Here is a 23,314-nt window from a genome sequence, read left to right as displayed (position 1 = left end):
CCATCTCTTTTTTTGTACCCCATCCAGGACCCGATCCCCTTGTAGCTGTCCAGCACTGGGAGAGCATGCCACCTATGCTAGTGGTAGAGGGAGGGAGCAAGGAAGCATGTCAGGTGATGGAAAACCAGCTCAGCTCAGCTTAACTCGGCAAAGAGGAGTTGGAAATGAGAGTGTGCTCACAGATAGAGAGTGCTTTTCTATCCCTTCACCTTGCAGCTACAATATCTGAACTGTCTCTCCATTGCTTCCCTCCCATCGATAAGCAGCATCAGAGCTTATCCTGTGCTTTGACAGCTGTGGAGTAAGGATGGGTGGTGGTGGAGAAAAACTGAGGTTGTGGGAGGGGGTGGGGACTGAAACCCGGGAGGAAGCGGATTATTTTAACCTGCTTCCTCCCAGGTTTTAGGTAAGTGTAGAAGAGTCCTTAATTTGCAAAGCTCTCACTAGGGCCTCTAATTTGTTTTCTTCCTTACTGTTTCCATAGCAGTTTAATGGATTGATTGTCAGATTTTGACCTAAGAATTCTGAGTTCAAATCCCATCCAGGTGCAAAACCCATTGTTTTGTGACTTTGTGTATGGTTTATCTCACAGGATTATTGTAGAAATAAAACTAGATAACTCCTATGCATGCTCTTGTGAGTTCTTCACAGAAATGATGGAAAATTGTATTTTTAGTATAATTACACCCCCCATTCACATTCACATTCTAACTTTAAATTTCTTTTCTTTCTAAGTTTGATGTGGTCTGATGCTATATAAGGATTCATATCATCATATGTAATTATGTATTTCAGCCCATGTAATTATGATATATCTCATACTCAGGTTCAATGGTAACATAAAATAATATGCTTTTGTATTTTTCAGTCTATGACTCACATCTAATAAGTAATTTCATTCTTTGCTTCCATTTTATTTAAAATATCTTTATGTTATCTGTGCTGCGGCAATGATGAATACCAAATTAATTATGTGTTTCTTGAGTGGTTCAACAATATACCATGTGTGGTTTTAAAAGATTTTATACTTCTTAAGAAAACACAGTTGAGTTTAGCATAGGTAGTGACACACCAATCAGTTTAAAAGTATAATCATTGTACAATGTACATCTTTAGTGTTTGACAGGAAAATTTGCAATTCTGAAGAATAGGTGTGTTATATTGCTTTTTCAGATTCATAAAACTCTATGTATTCTTATGTCTTTCAGGATCTAGATTTCTCATCACATCCACGGGAGCCTTGTATATTACAGATGTACAGAATGAAGATGGATTGTATAATTACCGATGTATCACACGGCACAGATACACAGGAGAAACACGACAGAGCAACAGTGCTAGACTTTTTGTATCAGGTATGCAATGATACTTAATTGAAATGCAAATGCTTGTGTTCACACAGGTATAAATATTTTGGGGAAAAGGTAACATGTATATTTCAAAGTTGAGAAGTTATTAATATAGTAGTTCAGCTTATAGGGAAGAAATCTTGGAAATACAAATCTGTTCTATTTGTTAATGAATATGATGACTGAAATCTCCCATTGGAGATTGGAAATGTGACTATATCTCTGTAGCTACTTCTTCCTGTGCTAGCTCCTAAATCCTACCTTTTCGGCAATGCAGCCCTCCCCACCTCAAGTTCCCTGCAGATGTCTGTTGCAGAACATCAAATGCAGGAAAAGAGCTGAACATATGTCCACTCATTCCCTTGCTCTCTGGAAACACAGAAATTATCATTTTGTGGGAGGAGGAGCTGAGCTGCTGTAAAGGTAGGTTTTGGCAGGACCATTGGCTATTGCATTCTCGGCAACCATAAAAGTGACTTATGATAGTGCACGATTTGCAACATCGTAATTACTGAACATGATGCCAATCTTATATTGAAAGCAGAAGAAAAAGACACGGAGGAGGTGAGAAAAAAGAGAAAGAAAGGGGTAAAACATAGGTATAATCATGGGCTGTGCATTTATATATGGTTGTTTTGTTTTGTTTTGTTTTGTTTGTATGCCAACATTCTCTCAGAATGGATGCAAGGAAACTCCCAAAGAAAGTAAATTAAAACGTTCACAATAATATTTAAAAACAATCACCGCATGTAATAGTATAAAATTATTTAAAAGATACAGAAGTATGTGTGTGTGTGTGTGTAAGTATATGTGCGTGTGTGTGTATATATGTATATATGTGTGTGTGTGTGTGTGTATGTGTGTGTGTGTGTATATATATATATATATATATATATATATATATATATATATATATGCACCATCCCAATAAGATCCAATAAGAGGCTGTTACACATTTTAAGCCTGCTTAAACAAAAAGAAAAATTGCCTGCTAGCAAAAGGAATGCAGTGTTTCAGAGGATGGAGAAGCCTCTTAAACAGATAGTCTGGGCCTAAACTGTTTAGGGCTTTATAGTTCAAGACCAGCACTTTGGATTGTGCCTGAAAATGAAGCAGCCAGTGAAGCTGTTTTAATTAGGGTATTATATGCTCCCTATAGGAGCCCACGATGGCACAGTGGGTTAAACCACCAAGCTGCTGAACTTGCTGACCAAAAGGTCGGTGGCTTGAATCTGGGAAGCAGGGTGAGCTCCTGTTGTTAGCCCCAGCTTCTGCCAACCTAGCAGTTCGAAAACATGCAAATGTGAGTAGATCAATACTTCTCCGATGGGGGAGAAGTGATAAAAAGAGAGAGAAAAAGAGAGAGAAACAAAAAACAACCCAAAAGTGTTGTGTAGAATACATAGTTAATAGGGAAAAAATTAGTAGTGAAAGATCTTCCAGTCCATTCTGCAGGGGGATTATCTTCTATTATTCCTTCTTTATTCATTGCGCTCCTGCTGCCTTCCCCTTCCTTGTTCTGTCTCTCTTTTTTTCCTTTTCTCCTTATTTGTCTCCTCTTCCTTCGTTTCCTAACTTCTCTCTAATCCATTCTGGCTATCCTATCTGTCATTTTTCCCGGAGGTACTCTTTTAGTGGTGACCAATCTGTCTTATGTCTCCTGTTCTGCTCTTGTAAAAGAAATGTCAGCGAGTCCATGTCCATGTACTCCCTTAATTTTATAATCCAAGAGTCTATGGACGGAATTTCTTTAGTTCGCTACCCCTGAGCTAAGAGTGTCCGTGCTGCTGCTGTTATATAATATAGTATTTTGTCTTTATTCCTCCCTAACTCAAAATCCGTTATATTTGACAAATAGTACTCTGGCTTTAAATCGTACTTCATCTTTAATATTTTTTGTGAGTGATCATGGATTTTTTTCCAGTATTCTTTAACTTCCTTACAAGCCCACCAGGCATGAAAAAAAGATCCCCAGATTATCTCCACATTTCTAGCACTTCTTATTTTGATTCTTATAGTACTTGGCCAATTGTTGTGGAGTTAGATACCAGCAGAAAAACATCTTGTACCAATTTTCATTTACCTTTATCTATTTGGAGTACTTTAATTTGGACCTTCATATTTTCTCCCAGTCCTCTAATTGGATCAGGTGACCTATATCCAATGCCCATTTGATCATATTTCCTTTCACCAATTCCCTTTTGGTATTCCATTCTAGGAGTTTTTGGTATAGGATCCTTATCATTTTTTTCTCCCTTATCATTATTTTATCTCATATTGTTTCCTGTGCCATAAAATCATTTTTCTTGTCTTTTTATAGCTATCCCTTATTTTCATATAGTGATACCATGTTAGATTTTCATCTATTATCCTAAGTTCTTCTAGAGATTTTAAACTTCACGTATTCTCCTGCTTGTTCAATAATTTATAGGTATACCATTTGTCCCTTGGAATTTCTCTTTTATGTAGGCCTCCCCGAGCGAGATCCAGAGGGGTGTTTTATTATAGAACCTACCCTTATATTTGTCCCATAGCTTGAGGAACACGGCTCTAATGAAATGATTTGTAAAATTCTTTTCTATTTTGGCTTTGTTGTACCATAAGTATGAGTGCCACCCCCTCCTTAGGTCATAGCCCTCCAAGGTTAGAACCTTTTTTTTTTTTAGATAGTGTGGTCCAATCGTTCACCCATACCAGGGTGCATGCATCAAAAGGTATCTGAAAATCCAGGAGCGATAGTCCTCCTCTATCTTTGGAGTCTGTTAATATTAGAAAGCTGATCCTTGTTTTTTCCCATCCCAAATAAACTTTATAATATCTTTCTTCCATTCTTTAAACCAACAATTTGTCCTTAAAATTGGTATCATCTGAAACAAAAATAACAATTTCGATAGCACACTCATTTTTATTAGTGAGATTCTATCTAATGGTGCCCCATGCAATCATGCCGGCTACATGGCCTTGGAGGAGTCTATGGACAACGCTGGCTCTTTGACTTAGAAATAGATATGAGCACCAACCGCTAGAGTTGGCCACAACTAGACTTAATGTCAAGGGAAGCCTTTACCTTTACCTTTTATGCTCCCTATAAATATCCCTGTTTTGCATTCAGGCTGCAGTATTTTGAATCTGCTGATGTTTCTGGGGTTTTAAAAGGCAGCCCCACATAGAATGTGTTACAGTAGTTCCAATGGGATGTAACCAAGACATGTGACATCATAGGTAAATCTGACATCTCAAGGAATTGCCACTACTGCCATATTAATTTTAACTGTGCAAATCCATCCTTGGGCACTGCGGAAACTGGGACAGCTAGGCTCAGAGTTGAGTCCAAGGGTGCTTCCAGACAGCACAAAAATCCAGGTTTTAAATGGAGGACAGAAAACCCTGGGACCTGATAACATCACTCTGTTTTGTACATATGCGTACATGTGAGTATCTTAATGTAAATACAGCTAGATTTGCTTGTGCACATACATGATTCAGCACAAAATAGAGGGATTTTAAAAAAAACTTCTGCTAGATTTCTCTCTTTCCCCAATTGTTTATTCAAGCTCTTTTTAATATTATAAAGTTTAAATAAAGAGTTTCAGAGAGTTCTAATTGCTTTTCATTTGTGCTTCCTTTAAATCAGCTGTGTGTCCGTTTGACAGCCCAATCAGCTGATCAGCTGTTTCAGTCTATTTAAAAGCAGACATGTGCTCAAGCAGTCTCCACAGAGGGGAGGGAAGAAAATTATGTGTTTTTCGTGAGTGCATTGATATACAGTGATGTGAATATGCATATTTTCCAGCTGCAATCAGGATAAAAGGCAACCTTTTTACCCCATGTTTTTTGTCCTTTGTAGCATATCAACGCTGATTTACCGCTAGCGTCATGTAGCCACCCCTCTTTTACCTTGGGAAATCCTGTTTTAGGTGCTGTGTAGATGGGCCCCAAAAGTACACCCAGTCTACAAGTGTGGTTTCATTGGCAGTGTACTCCAGCACACTCAGATTAAGATAAAATGATTAAAAAAAGACTTTGTGAAGTTGATATGTGTAGGATACATTTCCATGCACTGATAAGACAGTAAGATCCTCTGCACATTGAATTATGAATTGTAATTCCCAACCTTGGTGTATAAATCTTTCTGCTACAGTAAGGGTTCAGAGGATCTAGTCCTGAGAACCTATTCCTGAGTTTTAACAAGCCACAGACACATAATGTAAAAGCATGTTTGGTGTCTAAAAATGGCAATGGTTGTTTTCTCATACACAGTAAATTCACAACAATATATCCAATCAGAATGAAGCACAACTAGACACACCCACATCATGTATCACAAGGATGTGTTCTGCATAACATTCAGCTGAAGTGGCCAATTTCTTCCTAAAGGGAGAAAGCTGTGTTCAGTGTATTCAGAGTATATTTTTTGCTGAACCAGACATAATTTGTAATCTTCAAAACACCTCACTGGATTTTAGATTGATTCATCTGTGTTATAATGTCATGGTGAAGCACTTAGAATTTTGCATTGCTATAGCACTACAGCTTACTAGAAGACAATTCCAAATCACAAAACCCATAATCCCAGGATTTCACAGGACGGAGCCATGGTAGTTAAACTAGTATTAAATTGTTATAATTGTGCAGTGTTAAGATATACCCTGAATCTGAGACCATTTTTTGCCTTGTCACACAATCACTAGATGTAGTTGTAGGTAGTAGCAATAGTAATAATAAAAATTAGTAATAGTTGTTGTTGTTGTTGTTGTTTTACTTCTTACCCACCTGCTCGAGGCGGGGCACAACACACACTTGATAAAACATTATATTAAATACATATATGTAATTCTAATACAGATAGTAAAATACATTTAGAAAATAGTAAAATAAAGTAAACACAAGACATGAGTTTAAAATGCATAGTTAAAAATTGATTGGGTAGTAAAACAGGGATGGAAAGAATATTCATCATTGTTCATTCCCAGATCAGAAAACAAGTTTCCTGACAGTCCTATAAAAATAGACCTGATAATAACAAGAATCTTGTGGTTTTCACCCCATATTTGAATATGCCAAAGTGTTGCAGAGGAATTATTTTGTATAGAAAAGCTTGTTGATGTATTGCACAAAAGTTGTTTCCTACATAAATATTTGTTTTCCACAAAGATATTATTTCTTCTGAAGAAAACCATTTTTCTTCTGCACCAATTTTTTCCGCATAGAAACTCCACACATTTTTCAATGCAGAATAGTCCCTTCACAACATTACAGGATGTATGCAAATGGAGGGAATATGGCATAGGAACGTTTGTTTTTTCCACAGCCATGAGATAACTAGCATAATTATTGTATGTGAGGAGAAAATGGTCAGAGATTTGCATCATTATGAAAGGAGTTTCCTATGTTTCAATCACACTTCTGATCTTTATCTAGCAACATTTGCCTTGTAATTTCTTCTGACATTGTATAGCATTTATTTATTTACTCTGTTTATACTCCGCTCTTCTAAACCCCAAAGGGTACTCTGAGCAGCTTACAAACCAAAGGAAAATTCAAGGCTGCATTATGCAAGAAGTAATAAATAAGCATATCAAATTATAGAACAATTAAAACATAAAATGCACAAAATAGATTTAAATAGATTAAAACATAGTACCGATCTATGGCAATCTGTTTTTATAATGATTGCGCAATTGTTTCTTTAACAGATTAGTGAAACAGTTAAATGAGTAAATGAAATGTTGCATCCCTAAGACATAAGTGTATTCATTTCCAGACCCAGCAAATTCGGCTCCATCTATTCTGGATGGTTTTGAACATCGTAAAGCCATGGCAGGACAGCGAGTGGAGCTGCCTTGCAAAGCATCTGGACACCCAGCACCAAAGTACCGCTGGCTGAAGGACAATGTTCCCTGGGAGCCTGACAGCAGGTTCCGGCCAACAGTGACGGGCCTACTGATAGAAAACACACGCCCATCAGACTCAGGCAACTATGTATGTGAAGTGTGGAACAATTACGGTACCGCTGAAGTGATCGGCCGCTTACATGTAAAACGTAAGTAAACTGAGGCCCTGCTAGGTAGGTAAAATGGATACTGTTATGTCAAAATACAGACGCTTTGCATGTAGAATTCTAGTTTTGTTCTGTAGGAAGAACATGGAATGATCTAGTATCATGGGTCCAATTCCAGTTGAATGCTAGTAGAGTAAAAATCCTCTGGGACACTTGTGCTGGATTGTACCTTTGTGCAAGCATTCAGGCAAAGTAGTTGCTCAAGAGTTTATGCAATCTGCTGTTAAAAGTTGTCAAGGTTACAGGTTACTTCTCAGTACTCTTAGACAACACCTCAATCCTGAAATTGCTGAGGTTTCCCCCCAGATCAGTAGACATTGGATTCCACCCTTATTCCATAATTTACAACTGTAAAAGTAAATTTTATTTACAGAATTTCTGAATGTCAACATTGTATTTATGAAAGACTGGCTGTACAGCAGGGCACTCTTCTTTTCCCATCCTTGCTATATATGCCACACAAAATCAAGGGTTCATTAAGCCCTTGCTTATAATAAACATATGTCTCAGAGCTTGGGGATATTTCCCAGGCATTTGGTTCAGGTTTCTGGGGTGTAAGGGGCTGCAAAGAATAAAAAATTGCCCCTTCTATTGTTGTATCTGTTGGATCCTGGACTTTTACTGCACCAAATGCAGTTCTGTTTACGCTAAGAACAATGTGAAATCCCCATTTTATCCATGGACCACTTGCCATCATTCTCTGCGGTATTACACCTATCCATCCCCATTTTTTGCTGTTAGGAAAAATATTGAAAAAATATGAGAGTGCATTGCTTAGGATAAGCATATATCTCAGTGTTTGGTAATATGTTCCAGGAGACTGAAGTGTATAACACATCAAATTTTTTGGTTTTTTGGGAGGTTTTTTTGTTTTTTTGGAGTGTGTGTGTGTGTGTGTGTGTTTCTGCTTCAAAAATTGTATGTTTTTATTTTCAATTTACATATTCATAAAAAACAATGAAACAGATCTATATACATGTATATATACATGAACCAATACAGTATTACCTAACATCTATATAATATTCATATTTGGTTATACCCTCTCCTCCTCCCACCTCTCCCATTTTTTGAGCAACTTTTCTGCAATGGATTTGAAAATGGCTTCTCTCATAACTTTCCTTTCTCTGTTGATAATGCTGTATTAGGAACATGCTGCATAGTTCTATCTCCTCTGCCACAGCCCTCTTTCCAACATGGCCATGCTCCAAATGTTGTGAGGTTGCCAAATTGAGTAGAGATCTTGCATTGTACTTCCATAAGCTTCCCATGCTCTTCTGAATTATACACACTCAGGCATCAGGAAAATCTACACAACTACTGCTGCAGATGTACTCCTTCCAGAACAGGAGGAGGATAGTAATGAAGAGAGGGAAATGAATTAGTGCCTCTTTGCTCTGTTCTATATTGTGTGAGCAGAATGTATGAATAGTCCTCTTTTCACCACTAAAGCCGTTCTTTTCCTTGCATTCCTCCAGAGAACACAACAATTTTCTATTCATATGAACATCAGGAATTTGTAAATTCTCCAACATATATTTATGAATGAAAATAATATATTATGATGTTTAGAAATAGCAGCTTTGGCTTTGGAAGCACCTCTACTTAATTTCATATATGGGGAGTGATGATTATTCACAGGAATGTTGTTTTCTTTTTAACACCACTTATCTGAAAGTCACATAGGATGAAGAAAGCCCATTTATAGCCCAAGGGCAGCAGAAACCTAGAGGAACTTCTGGGAAACATGCTGAGATAGCTTGATATTCTTATACATATCCAGTTTGCATATATTTGGCCTATCTATCAACTTGTTTGCCACACCAACTTACTTGTTCTGCTTCTAATTCTAAAAATGCAATTTCTAATTTTGTTACTCTCTTTTTGCTTGTATAGAGCCTCTCAAAGCTACCATCAGTCCACGGAAAGTTAAGAGCAGTGTTGGTAGTCAAGTGTCCTTGTCCTGTAGTGTGACTGGAACAGAGGACCCTGAACTTTTCTGGTATCGAAATGGTGAACTCATCAACACTGGGAATAATGTGAGAATCATTGGGGTCACTCACGAAACCCTTATTATGGACGGCATGGCCAAAAGCGATGGTGGGGCATACCAGTGTTTTGTACGCAAGGACAAGATGTCTGCACAAGACTATGTTCAGGTGGTGCTAGAAGGTCAGTCATAATTTGTTTTAGGTGTTATGTGCATTTTGAATCATTTCATATCAAAATATCTTTTACAGTTATTCTTTGATTGTTCTGTGGAAGGAAGCAGTAGCTGAACTAGGTGGGCTGGAAGGACACAAGTCACAGATGGAGTCTAATCCATGTTGGGATGTAATACTTCACTACATTTCTTCCCAAAGGTGGCAATGAGTGCAAGAAAGTATTTGAAAATCACACATTATTCAAAGGCAGCCCACAACTGAGCATTTATTCTGTACAAAATTTGCAGGAGGTTGAATAGAAAACAGAATTTACTGCAGAGTGAACAGAATTTTTGCATGGAAAATTGATATTTCAGTGGAGAAATATTAATTAATATGCAGAAAATTATGTTTTCTGTGCAGAAAATTGTTTTCTATTCAAGTCAACCTTTTTCACATCTTATGTAAAACAAATTTTTAATTCCAAAAATGCAAAAATATTTGATGTACAGGAATTAATATTTCTATGTTCAAATATTGTGTTCCATGCAGAAAGTGTTTCATCCTGTGTAGAAAACACTGATTTCTGCAAAAATAACTGTATTTGTATTTTGTGCAAAATAAGTTCCAAACTGCAAATATTCTCATCCGACAAAGATTCTTCTTGTCAGGCTTTCTTGACACTTAAAAAGACATGTTTTTCAACAGTTTTCAAATATTCTCAAATATTTTTCCCTTCCCTATTCCAAAGTGAAATTATATATTCACCATTAATTAAACTATGTTTAAATGATGTCATGTTTTCTGTTCTGTTTTCAATCTAGAAATATGCAGAATTGGCATATTAATCCCTTTATTTTTGTGACACATTTTGTATTCTGGAGGTTTAGGGAGGACAGCAGTTTAGACAAAGAAGCAGAATCTTAATCTCTGTGTGCCCACAGCCTAAACCAGGAAATCACACAACACTATTGAGGGTCACTGGAAAGGGAGGAGGGTGAAAATGAAATACGACTGATCAGAATCACCAATTACAAACCTGTAGCCAGCAGATACATGGTTGTTTTTGATCATATGATTGCTGCTTATATAGGTCTTTATCTGAGAAAAGGACACTTGGAATTTCAGTACCATATTTTCTGGTGTATAAGATGACTGGGCATATAAGACCACCCTTAACTTTTCCAGTTAAAATATGGAGTTTGGGATATACTCACAGTATAAGACTACCCCTCTTCCAGCGCACACCAAATAAAAAGACTATCAGAGCAGTAGCACAAACACTCCTCTTTCACCCGTCTGGCCTACCCTTGTATCCTATTACTGTACTCCTTGTCTGCCTCTCAGATCTTTCACATGCGCACATGCACCGCTTCACTGCAGCCCTCAGGAGCGAGATCTGAGTGGCAGAGAAGGAGATATTGTACTAGGATACAAGGGCAGGCCAGATGGGTGAAAGAGGCATGTTTTTCTGGGCACATCACCACTGTATCCCTTTTTTCCATACCCTGGGCATCCTGGACCCCTGCAGCTTGCTCTGCCCTTCACTTACATGTTCTTGGTGAGGCTCCCCCTCACCTCGTCATCGGGATCGCATTAAGTCACTTCTTTCCACAAATCCTGGTGAGTGAATTTTCTTCTACTGTACTTGTACAGCGCCGCCCTTGCTGTTTTCATATGGTTGCTGCATATGGTGGGGATGAGGCCATTTTTTAGCTCCCCCCCCCCACCATATGCGGTGACCGCAGATTCTCCAGTCCAGCTTGGAAGCTTCAGCACCTGCCCTATAAGATGACGCCCGGCATATAAGACAACACCTGGCTTTTGAGAAGATTTTCCTGGGTTAAAAAGTAGTCTTATACACCAGAAAATACAGTAATAGTATTCTATAAGACTCTAGACTTTGTTTTATAGCCACACAGAATAAATGCTGATATGTCAAAATGCAGATGACATCCATGTATATTTAGGAAAAACATGGAAGAACCTGAATCCTTGCCAAAGAAAAATATTTAACAAATTCATTGGGTTGTCCTAAGTCAACAGGTGATTTGACACACATGCACATGCACACATCTTATACAATGGTCCTAAATATGGTGATCCCCATGCATTTCATAGGGTCTTCTTAGGCCCTAGGTTTTGCCAGTTCTTTCCTATGAAATATAGCCAACAGCACCTAATGTTCATTGGTAGTCTCCCATCCAAGTACTATTAAGGGCAAATACTGCTTAGCTTCCAAGATCAGATGGAATCTGGTGCCTTTAGAATATATTAGACCCTACATATTCTCTTAAATCATAAGAATTAGCCATTAATGGCCCATCAGAAAGATTTCAGTGTCTTCAATTTTGTTAGTGATGAAGCAACAGCAGAGTACCTCTTTGAAAAAACATCTACCAATATAAAAATAAGGAAGTTCAAAGGCAGTCTGTCTACATTTCTTCCCAGTTGTCACTTTTATGAATGAATCAGATGTCTGTTGAAGTTCTAGTAGTCATAATGAGTAGCTGACACCTTGTTCCACATAGTAATAAAGCAATTTTCTAAGGCTAACGAAGGTAGAGTGCGAGCCTGAACTTGCCACTATTTTTGGAGTGGCCATGGGATAGAGTGGAAAAAATAATAAAAATGAGTGCTGGCTTTGACCTAGTTACCTCGGCAACCATATCCTGTGACTAAGAAAGCCTAAAGAGCATATTGATAATCTATAATGTTGAAAGTGTGCAGGTTATCAGAGAGTGACAGCAGGACAGATTTCAAACATGTGTGGGTCTCACTGGGAAAAGAATGTCTGCTTTTATCTCCAAAAAGCCTGTCACTTGATTTTGAAAAACCCAACTAAATTAAGAAACAGAGATGGAGACTGAGCACATTTCCTGATATATTGGTTGTGTGTCAGCTTCCATTCAGGATAAAAAGCCTGAAGCTCTTTTAATTTGGAGAGATGACAGGCGAAAACACAGGGAGGTGGTTGGAAGTGGTTGCAGAGGAGGCAGAATAATCTGGGGTCTGCATTTTTTTTTTGCTATATCACTGTTTTGAGTATTAAAATAAAATTAGGATAGTCTTTCATATTATCCTCTGCACCAGGGTGGCTAACTGGAGGTTGATGGGAGTTATTTTCTCTCAGATGTGGAGATAAGGATTGATAATCTTGTCACTTCCTTTTTTGCTGCATTTCTCAGCATTGTACTAGGATTCTTATGTTGTCTTGTTACAATGCTACACATCCTCCCACTTGAACATTAATGCCTGATTCAGTACACATTTTTCTTAATGCATGTATTTAGTATGTATTTTTCTTCATGTATTCCTTTAAAGCATTTTCCCCATTGCCTAAAGCATGTTTGTGTGCATTTTAAAGTATATGCATCTTTATTAGTATGCATTGATGTGTATGTTATTTGAAAAAGAAATTTAAAAAACCTGATCTTCTCGGTTTCCTCCCAGTTTCAGAAAACTGGAAGATATGCAGCCATTTTCACAAACTGTCCTGATGGTCATAAGTTGGATACATTCATTTAAAAATTTTGCTCAGCGCAAATTACTTTTATATTCCTGTCTGATGCGTGGGAAGGCCAAAATTACAGTCAAGTGCTACTGAGAAAGAAAGAAAATGAATGAATTGATATAGACAACCATATGCCTCTGCTATATTATTTACATGTTCCATTGTGCAGAAAATATTCAAATGATCCTTTAATCATGGTGCAGAGTAGATGGGACACTTTGCTTCCCCCGCCCCACAGCCCCACCACGATTCTGTTGATAATGTGGGGTATTTTCAATGGGAACGCCACTTTAATGGAGCAAGATCAGTGTCTCCACTTTGCAACAGAGCAAGAGAGAAAACAAAAGCAATTCTTAAGGTCCATTAGATAGTTATAGGTCTCAGCCGCCACAATATGCTTATGTATTCAGAGAGCACTTCCAGCTCTTGATATATGTCAGGGGTCCCCAAACTAAGGCCCGGGGGCCGGATGCGGCCCATCGAAGCCATTTATCCGGCCCCCACAGCACAAGGGCAGAAGGGGGTTGGGCTAAATGACCCAAGGGGTCTCTTCCAACCCTCTTTATTATTATTATTATTATTATTATTATTATTATTATTATTATTATTAACATTGAGGCTGGGTGGCCATCTGTCAGGGGTGCTTTGCTTGTGCTTTCCGTGCATAAAGACAGAAGGGAGTTGGACTCAATGACCCAAAGGGTCTCTTCCAACCCTCTTTTTTATTATTATTGTTGTTGTTATTATTAATACTATTATTAATTATTGCTCGGTGGCCAACTATAGTCCGGCCCTCCTACGGTCCGAAGGATCGTGAACTGGCCCCCTGTTTAAAAAGTTTGAGGACCCCTGATATATGTCATTGCTGTTCTTCTGCAGTAGGACTGTAGTCAAATTAGAATGTGTTGATTCCCTGAAGACTTGGATTGATATATTGGGAAGATGGGATTTTGATTTGGTTTTATCCCCCACCCCTTTGTGTGTGTGTATGGCGGGTGGGGTGCTCTAGTATACCAATAGTGTGTCCCATATAGGACAGTGAAAAATCTGTCAGTCTTTACTGTATTTCTTAAAATCCTCCAGGCATTCTGGGTTCATTTTCATATTGAATTGTGAGACTTGATTTCCCCCTTTTTCCTTTTGGTTTTTGCATTTTTTCTCCAAAATTATATGTGTGTGTGTGTCTACATATATAGACACACACACACACATCAACTGTTTGATTTTATTTTTTAAAGTAGGCATTGTTTCTCTGGCACATTTTTCATCAGAGTGCGAATCTGTTATTCAGAGTATGAGCAATATGTGAAACATGTTGCTGGTCATCGACCGTAATATATATATATATATATATATATATATATATATATATATGCGCGATTTCACAACCTCTGGTCTTATATTCATCCCAAACACTTTTGAAGCACTGTCTTAAAGAGATAATTATTGCGCCAAATTGCTATGTGTGTGTGTGTGTAAAGAAATCCTTGCAAAGTTGTTTGCTTTCTCTGCAAAAAGAGAGCTGAGCTTCTGCAGAGGCAAGCACGCCTCAAACAATGTATCAGTTTGCTGGCAGGTGGCTTGGTTTGTCAGTTGGAAATCTGAGCTTGTAGGGAGAGCACAGAAAAGACAGGCTCTCTAGCTACGGTCAAGTAGCAGGTTTAAATATGCTATGCTGGGTATATTGAATGCTGATTGATTAGTTGTTGATCCTATGCAACTACAAGGACATTGTACGGTTGCTGAACTGTTTATTTTGACTTCAACTCAACAAGTAAAGTTTCCTTTGTTCTTTCAATTCCTCTGCCTGGTCTGAGTCTTTTGCACATGGTGTTAACTGGACGCTGCTGGTTCCGCTATACACACTCGCTAACAATAATGACTGGAGTTACATATTTCCAAAATTGACTCCTTAACTTTTCTTATTTTGTTTCTTGAAATAAATTTAAGTCATGTCTGTTCTGGCTGTCTTTTCTGTTGTTGGTTTCTCCTCTACACACACCCAGGCACAAAGATTTTAATAAACCTATGGTTCATACAATTGAATTGCCCTTTTAAATGTCATTAATTGGGTTTGTTCTTCTCTTGATTTATGGAGCAAAAATATCATTTTGTAAGATACTTTGAGATCCTATCTTGTAGAATGTAAATGAGGTGAGAAAAGATAGCTAAATTTCCTCTCTTCCAAAAAATTTTGGGGTCTTATACTGGGATAATATAATAGCGAAACAGGAAGATAAGATAGATAGGCATATCCGATGCATTGCCTTGACCTGCACTCCTACTTAAATTCCCTTTCTTCTGCAGATGGAACTCCTAAAATAATTTCAGCCTTCAGTGAGAAAGTTGTAAGTCCAGGAGAGGGTGTTTCTTTGATGTGCAATGTGAAGGGAACTCCTCTTCCAACAATCACATGGACATTGGATGAAGATCCCATAATCAAAGATGGCAACCATCGGATCAGCCAGATCATCACTTCCGAAGGCAACGTGGTCAGTTACCTGAATATCTCCAGCACTCAGGTCCGAGATGGAGGGGTCTATCGCTGCACTGCCAACAATTCTGCTGGAGTCGTCCTCTACCAGGCTCGAATAAACGTAAGAGGTGCTTGTCAAATCAGCTCCTCAAAACAAACAAACAAAAACCTTGTTGTAAAGAAGATTGCTGCATGCTTTGAACCTTGCCATGAAACTCTAACATAGCATTTTTTTAAAAATGCAGTCTCATGAAATAAATTGTAATCCTAAGTAGCCCTTCCTGAGGATGATTAGTGTTAATGGCATTTACTTCCAATAAATTGTCATAGGGTTGCATTGTAGGTTTTATTCTATAGCACAACACCTCTATTACTCCATGATCTCAATACAGGTTGAGGATCCCTTATCTAGAATTCTAAAATTTCAAATTGTTCACAAAACTGAATTTCAATTTTAGTCCTAGGCACCTTTGACAAGATATCTTATTATGTACATTATGCAAAGGCAGGATTCAAAAATAAAAATTAAATAAATACAAAATACTTCTGTTCCTAAGCATTTCGCATAAGAGATACTCAACCTGTAATTAATTCTTCCCTTTCCTGCCTGTATATAACTTTTTTCCCTTTCCTTTTCCTTACATGCCCTTTTCTTTGTTTTTTGGAGAACCTACAGTTGTAGCAACTAGCCATGCAAAAATATTGCAGTTTATAATTTCAGTTTTACATACCATAATGTAAGTCTGTGAGATATATCAAAACAAACATTCACTTTTTCAGTGATCTCATTAAATACTAGACTGTTGGTTCATTCCAGCTCCCCCCCCCCCCCAATATCTGGCATTAATTAAATCTTCACCAGCCTGTAATTTGTAATTCAGCACAGATTTTATCACATGAGTGTTCCAATGATGCAAGCACATAACAGAACAGTTAATTAGTGTGCCTGTTGTAAGGGTAGAGAAACTAAAAAGAGCAAAACGATTAGGAAGACCCTGTTAGTGGCTCTTTGAAGTTGTTTTTTTTAAAAAAACTATCAGAGACTGTGATTTCAGAATCTCTAAGAATTGCATATTTATTTTAAAAATTTCACCTCTGAATACACTCATATTGAATTATTTTCAAGAGTTTCCTTATACTTTTACAGGTCCAGCCAGCATTCGACCAATGAAAAATATCACAGCAATAGCAGGACGTGACACCTTCATTCACTGCCGTGTCATTGGTTATCCATACTACTCAATCAAGTGGTACAAGAATTCTAACCTGCTTCCTTTTAACCATCGCCAAGTAGCTTTTGAAAACAATGGGACATTAAAGCTCTCAGATGTGCAGAAAGAGGTGGATGAGGGTGAATACACGTGCAATGTTCTGGTTCAGCCACAGCTTTCCACCAGCCAGAGTGTGCATGTGACTGTAAAAGGTAAAGCATAAATGAAAATCAGTAGAATTTAGTGCGAATTCTATTCCAGTTCATGATAATGAACAAAAATTGTCAAAATGTGAGAGGAAAGCAAAGATGACAGGTTGTGTATAATCAGGACCAGTCCCACCATTAGGTAGAGTGTGACAGCTTCTTTGGGAATCAGATTTTGGATTTCATGAAAGAGCAAGAATCTATTAGCTATTTCAATTGTATTTATTGTTTTTTCAAGGAGAAATACTTTGAGGATTTTCTATCTCGTATACCATAATAATAGGTGTGGCTTTTCAATACAGTACATCTTGACTAGCAGCTGATCTACTCTGGCCCTGTAATTTTTTATTTTTTTATTTATATATATATATATATATATATATATATACACACACACACACACACACACACACACACACACACACACATACACACACACACACACACACACACACACACAATGTTCTGACCATTTCTACTTTAATCAAAACAGCGAAACTACACACCCCAAAACCACAAAACTTGGCAACAAAAGACATGGTCCTCCCGCTGTGTTTAGACAGCAAAACGAAAAAAAAAAATCAAACTGGAAGTCCCTCAAAATACCAAAAAACAGGAAAACTCCATGTGCGCATACTTCAAGCAGCCCCTACTCTTGTAAAACAGATTTGCATGCAAGGGAGCTGTGCGCGACCATCCCAGCCGTCAGGAAAGCCAGATTGCGTGACGCAAGGGAGGAGGACAATATTTTCAAGCTTTAAAAACATTTCTATCAGGAACATGACTAAAAGGACATAGGGAGGTAGGGCGGACAACAACTCCCACAATCCCTAATGGGACTGGAATCGGATTCTGGGAGTCGTACTACAAATACTTCCAGAAACTGCCGCACAGCCCTTCCGGGGCTGTCTGTGGATCCAAAAGATGCATTTCTACAGTAATGGGGGCCTGGGTTCAAACACACTGAGACGTTTAGGCGGTAATGGCACGGACTGGCAAGTAATGGCGGCGGAGCTTCTTCAAACCTCTCTCTTCCGTCCTCACACCATTCTCCCTCCTCTCTCCTCCTACCTCCTTCTCAGAAACTCCGTGTAATGGCGGCGTGACTTTTAACCACCTGAGGCATTTAGGCAGTCATCATGGCAGCGTGGCTATAACACACACCTCTCTTCCACCCTCCCTCCTTCCTCCTCTCTTCTCCTACCTTCGTCTCTGAAACTCCATGTAATGGCAGCATGACTTTAAACCAGCTGAGGCATTTAGGCAGTCATCATGGCGGTGTGCCTTTGACACACCCCTCTCTTACGTCCTTCCTCGCACGTCCCTCCTCCTAACTAACAGATTTAATCTGGGGAGAATTCACCATGATTTATAGGAGTTTCAGGGACTGGGATTTATAGTTCACCTGCAGTCAAAGAGCACTCTGAACCGCACCAATAGTGGACTTGGAACTCACTTGCAACAAAGACCCAACATGGCCAAATTTGCATACTGGTCGGGTTTGGGGGTGATTGACCTTGACATCCAGAAGTTATAGTTCACCTGTATTTAGAGAACACTGAGCCCATTTGAACCAAACTTACCACACAAATTTAACATGGCCAACTGGGAATAATGGTGGTCTTAGGTAGTCATTGACCATTAACACTGGGAGTTACAGTTCACCTATAACTTGGAGCACAGACCCAACATGGCCAACTGTGAATATTGGGGGAGTTTTAGGGGGATTGACCCAACATTTTTGGGAATTGTAGTCCACCCACATCCTTCACATTATTAATGAATATAATTACTATTGCTTACAGCAGCCTAGTGGACGGGCCTTCCACTGAGCCCTGTCTTATCCTGGTCCCTCTTCAACTCCCTGGACAGGAAGGGGGGGCTTCAATCAGGGCCAGCTAACACCTTCAAACAAAGGATTCCACAAGGGAGGAGGCAGCCAGGTCAGCCCTCTGAACCCCACCAAAGACAGATCTGGACCAAACTTGCCACACAGATGCAACATGGACAACTTCATATAGCAGCAGGGTTTGGAGGTGGTTAAATTTGCTATCCGGGAGTTTTAGTTCACCCGTATCCACAGAGCACTGAAGGTAGCCAATGTCAGATCTGGACCAAACTTGGCACACAGACCCAACATGCCCAACTGTGAATACTGGCACGGTTTAGGGGTCTGGGAATTGAAGTTCACCTGTATTCAGAAAACACTGAACCCAGCAAGTTTTGGATCTAGACCAAACTTGGCACACAGACCCAACATGGCTAACTGTGAATATTGGGGGAGTTTTAGGGGGATTGACCCAACATTTTTTGGGAATTGTAGTCCGCCCACATCCTTCATATTATTACTGAATATCATTGCTATTGATTATACCAGCATAGGGAAGGGGCCTTCCACTGAGCCCTGTCTTCTGCTGGTCCTTCCCTGGAAAGGAAGGGAGGGGCACCAATCATGGCCAGCTAACACCTCTAAACAAAAGCTTGGAGGAAGCAGCCAAGCTTTGAAGCTGCAAGGCCATTGCATGCTAATCAAGGTGACTAATAACAGCATGCCTACCTGCCACACCGAGACTATTCATTGTATTCCAGCTCACCAAACTAGGATTACATTAGAAATAAAACAGTCAGGTTTTGCGGCTGCAAGGCTATTCACTGCTAATCCGCCTGACCAACAAACAAATTCAAAAAGCCACAGCAAAGCGTGGCCGGGCACAGCTAGTATAATATAGTTTATTTCTATCACACTTGTCTCCTGATATAGAGACTCAAGGCAGTAATAATTAAACAAAACAACAACAATACATTAAATTAAAATATAAAAATAAAAAACCAATAAAACCACTGGTGTGATTAAAACCATTAAACATTAAAATATTAAAATGAATTAAAACTCCACACCCACCTGTCATGAAGCCAAGACCCAGCTTCCAAACCGGGGGTTAGTGAAAACATCAAGCAGTCCAAGTTCAAACCGAAGAGACAGAAATGGAAGGGAATAACACAAGGTGAGCTGGTAGTCTGTTCTGAGATCCAAAAGCCGATTTCCACAGATAACAAAGTCCAAGGTCAAGCCAAAAGCCAAAGTCAAAGAGATAGATCACTCCAAGATCACCACAGTCAAAGCCTACAATTCCAAATACTGATGTTACTGTCAGCAATAAATAGCTTTTGAAAATTCTTGGGAATCTTTTGTCCTGAGAATCTTTTTTTCCAAGCTCAGTTGAATAAGCTGCTGGGTACTGCTGTACTCCAACTCGAAAGCTGGTCCTTCCAACAGCTCATCCTCCTCACCCTTGCTATCAGAGCTGTCTATGACACCACCCCACAACGTCAATCATACCATCTGCAAAACTCCACTCCTCCTCAGTCTATAAATCCTTGATGGCAGAAACATCTTTTCAACTACCTACAAAAGGCAAGGAGGGACAAGGCCATCTTGGTCTCTATAGGGTGGGAGTTCTAGAGTCTAAGAGCAGTCACTGAAATGATCCTTTTTTCTGGTTTCAACCAGAAGTCACTTCTGGACATCCAGATGACATTCAGAGACTGTCTGTTGCGCAGTGTAAAAACAGTTAACCATGTTTTAACCTGTGTTAGGAATTAAGGAATGCTCCAAAGTTTTGGCAAAACTCCAAAACAGGCCCACACTCTTGAGGTAGCGTGGGCAGATGGGCTGATTCTAATTTGAACCGGACCACTGTTCACATGTCTAGGCACCACCATCCCCTTTTGCCTGCACTCCGCAGCACAGGGAAAAACAGAATGATATAGTAGGGGTTGTGTCATCCCGATCATTGTGGCAGCTGACCACAGAGTTTTAGAGAGCTTCAGTAAACCCTCCATCTGTGCAACCAGGGGAAAGGAGGGAGGCAAACCCTTTCTTGGGGTTTTTGGGAGTTATGGGCCAAAAACACCTGGAGACCACAGATTGAGAACCACTGATATACGTAGGTGGACCCTTAGATGTGTATGAGAGCGCCAGTTGCTAATCTGCTACAGATAGCAGAATGACTTGGGCCAAATTGTTTTCTTTATTTACTTTATTTTTATCTTTCTTCCAATATAGGTAAAAATGTTTTCAGAACTGGACATCAGAGAATTCCAATCACATTTTGTAGATTGTGACCGGGTTTATACATTTCAACACACCATCTCTAAAGTGTCCCACAACTATTTTTGCAAACACACATTTATGTGGGACATAATGTATAACCAGTTTTCCCCGCAACAATGAACTTATAATATGCTTTGACAAACCACTAATTGCTCTACCTCAGAAGTTGTTCTATGTCTGAGAACATATCAGGTTACATTCTATATCATCTATGGGGCCATCTGAGAATAGGTCCAGTCATAATACATGAGACACCTTTAGGCTTTGTCATCCTGCCCTGGATATCATGAGACCAGGATAATTTTGAAAGCTTTACATTCTGATATAGAAACATTTCTGTTAGAAGAGTCATGCAACAGATGAATGGGTTTACTATTAGGTATAAATCTCTCCTAACAGAACCATTATTCTGCTAACTATTCTCAGAGGTTTACCAACAGAGTAGTCTGTCAACAGAACTGCTTTGTTGGTGAAGATTGTCAGGTATAAGAGCCAGAGAGAGAGAAATTATGCGAGATCAACCAACTCCAGTCCAAGAACTCACATTTAAGACAGGAAGAGAATAGTTGTTAGTAATTTCAAACATTTATGGACTGGAAGGGGTTTATATTATGCTGGGCTAGTTTGTGCTCAGCTAGCTCTGGACCATGGCAACTGATTAGGATTGCACTGCTATTGAATTGTGTTAACAACTTAAGCACGTTGTTAGATCTGAACTTTTTCATTCTTACTTCATTCAAGGAAAATCAAATGAATTAAAGCCTTCTTCAGGTGACTTTAATATGTTGCCCTTAATGCCCTAAGTTACTTGAAAGTAAGAGAAAGGATATACAATCAATACATTTTTCTCAACCTATTTCACCTGTCTAAATTGATAAAATCCTTGCTTCTGATAATATTCAAAATTCTGAGTGTCTCCACAACTATTTGCCTAAAAGTGTTTTCTCCCCACCTGTATTTTTAATTCCAGTGCCCCCTTTTATCCAGCCTTTTGAATTTCCGAGGTTCTCCATTGGACAGAGAGTTTTCATTCCATGCGTTGTGGTCTCAGGGGACTTGCCAATCACAATCACCTGGCAGAAGGATGGCAGGCCAATCCCAGCCAGTCTTGGAGTGACCATTGACAACATTGATTTCACCAGCTCCTTAAGGATTTCTAATCTTTCCCTCATGCACAATGGGAATTATACCTGTATAGCTCGAAATGATGCAGCAGCAGTAGAGCACCAAAGCCAATTAATTGTGAGAGGTAAGTGAATATGATTAATCAGGCAATTAGACAGAAGTCAACAGTATTTTGAAATGACAACTGTTTGGGAGGAGATACAAACCACTTGGGATGTGTGTTAATTCCTCATTTCTTATCAAAGTACATAAAGCATTTTCATATTTTAAAAAATCACAAGGCTGGCCTAATCAATAATCAAGAAACATTTTCCTGTACAACTTGAAGCTACAGGATGTAATATATGTAAAATATTTTTAAGGACTATTCTTTGGCTTCAAGGCATTTGTGGTTAGATCATTTTCCATGGTGCTTTAGTCCTGAGTCTGTCAATTTTTAATTTAGATGAATAGAAAAATTATGCTAATAGGCGAGCAAGCTTTACAGCTTTGCTAACAGGAGAATGTTTCTGCCTTGCCTTGCATTTGGGAAATATAATCAGTTGTTCAATGCTGAGCTTGTGTCTGTTACTATTTGATGCTGAGGTGGTATTCTTCAGCAGGCAGCATATGAGTCAATTTGGGTTCACTAAGCCTGTGTCAGTGTCAAATATCTATTTAATCTTTATTCGCTACTCCTAAAGGCATGTGCTCTAGAACTGGCCCAATTTTGCCACATAGCATCAAGATATGGCATCCCACCCATTCCAGTTTAAAATGCTAGCAGATTCATGTTTGAACCTTAATTCCCCATTGTTTTTTTTCCTTCATGTCAGGAGCGACTTGAGAAACTGCAAGTCACTTCTGGTCTGAGAAAACTGGCAGTCTGCAAGGATGTTTACCATCCTTGTGGGAGGCTTCTCTCATGTCTCCACATGGAGCTGGAGCTGATAGAGGGAGCTCATGTGTGCTGTCCCTGGGCTGGATTTGAACTGGCAACCTTTAGGTCAGCAACCCAACCTTCAAGTCATCAGTCCTGTTGGCACAAGGATTAAGCCCACTCACCATCGGGATGGGAAGGCATTATCTCACTTCAGTACAGCAGAGACCCACTTAGCTGATATTAGGCACAAAT

The 23,314-nt window shown here is 39.0% G+C and overlaps 1 protein-coding gene and 1 long non-coding RNA gene across 9 annotated transcripts in view; one reads left to right on the top strand and one right to left on the bottom strand.

Moving 5' to 3' along the window:
* Nucleotides 1-23,314, top strand: part of dscam (DS cell adhesion molecule) — a 445,521-nt gene that overhangs the window by 241,016 nt on the left and 181,191 nt on the right. For all 8 annotated transcript variants that reach the window (XR_010004224.1, XM_008107492.2, XM_008107491.2 and 5 more), the window contains 6 exons: nt 1,209-1,355; nt 7,114-7,392; nt 9,307-9,582; nt 15,376-15,672; nt 16,692-16,967; nt 22,046-22,324. Coding sequence is in view for 7 of the 8 variants with exons in the window: in XM_008107492.2 (XP_008105699.1) it covers nt 1,209-1,355; nt 7,114-7,392; nt 9,307-9,582; nt 15,376-15,672; nt 16,692-16,967; nt 22,046-22,324 (1,554 nt within the window). In the remaining variant the exon portion in view is untranslated. The remainder of the gene's footprint in view (nt 1-1,208; nt 1,356-7,113; nt 7,393-9,306; nt 9,583-15,375; nt 15,673-16,691; nt 16,968-22,045; nt 22,325-23,314) is intronic.
* LOC134297469 (uncharacterized) lies at nt 15,557-18,250 on the bottom strand. The gene is made up of 3 exons (XR_010004225.1): nt 18,166-18,250; nt 16,811-16,958; nt 15,557-15,691 (listed from the first exon to the last, which is right to left on the bottom strand). It is a non-coding gene; the product is annotated as an uncharacterized LOC134297469 (long non-coding RNA).

Source organism: Anolis carolinensis, chromosome 3 (assembly GCF_035594765.1).
Source record: "Anolis carolinensis isolate JA03-04 chromosome 3, rAnoCar3.1.pri, whole genome shotgun sequence".
Classification (NCBI taxonomy): Eukaryota; Metazoa; Chordata; class Lepidosauria; order Squamata; family Dactyloidae; genus Anolis; species Anolis carolinensis.
This window is presented reverse-complemented; position numbering and strand designations above follow the sequence as displayed.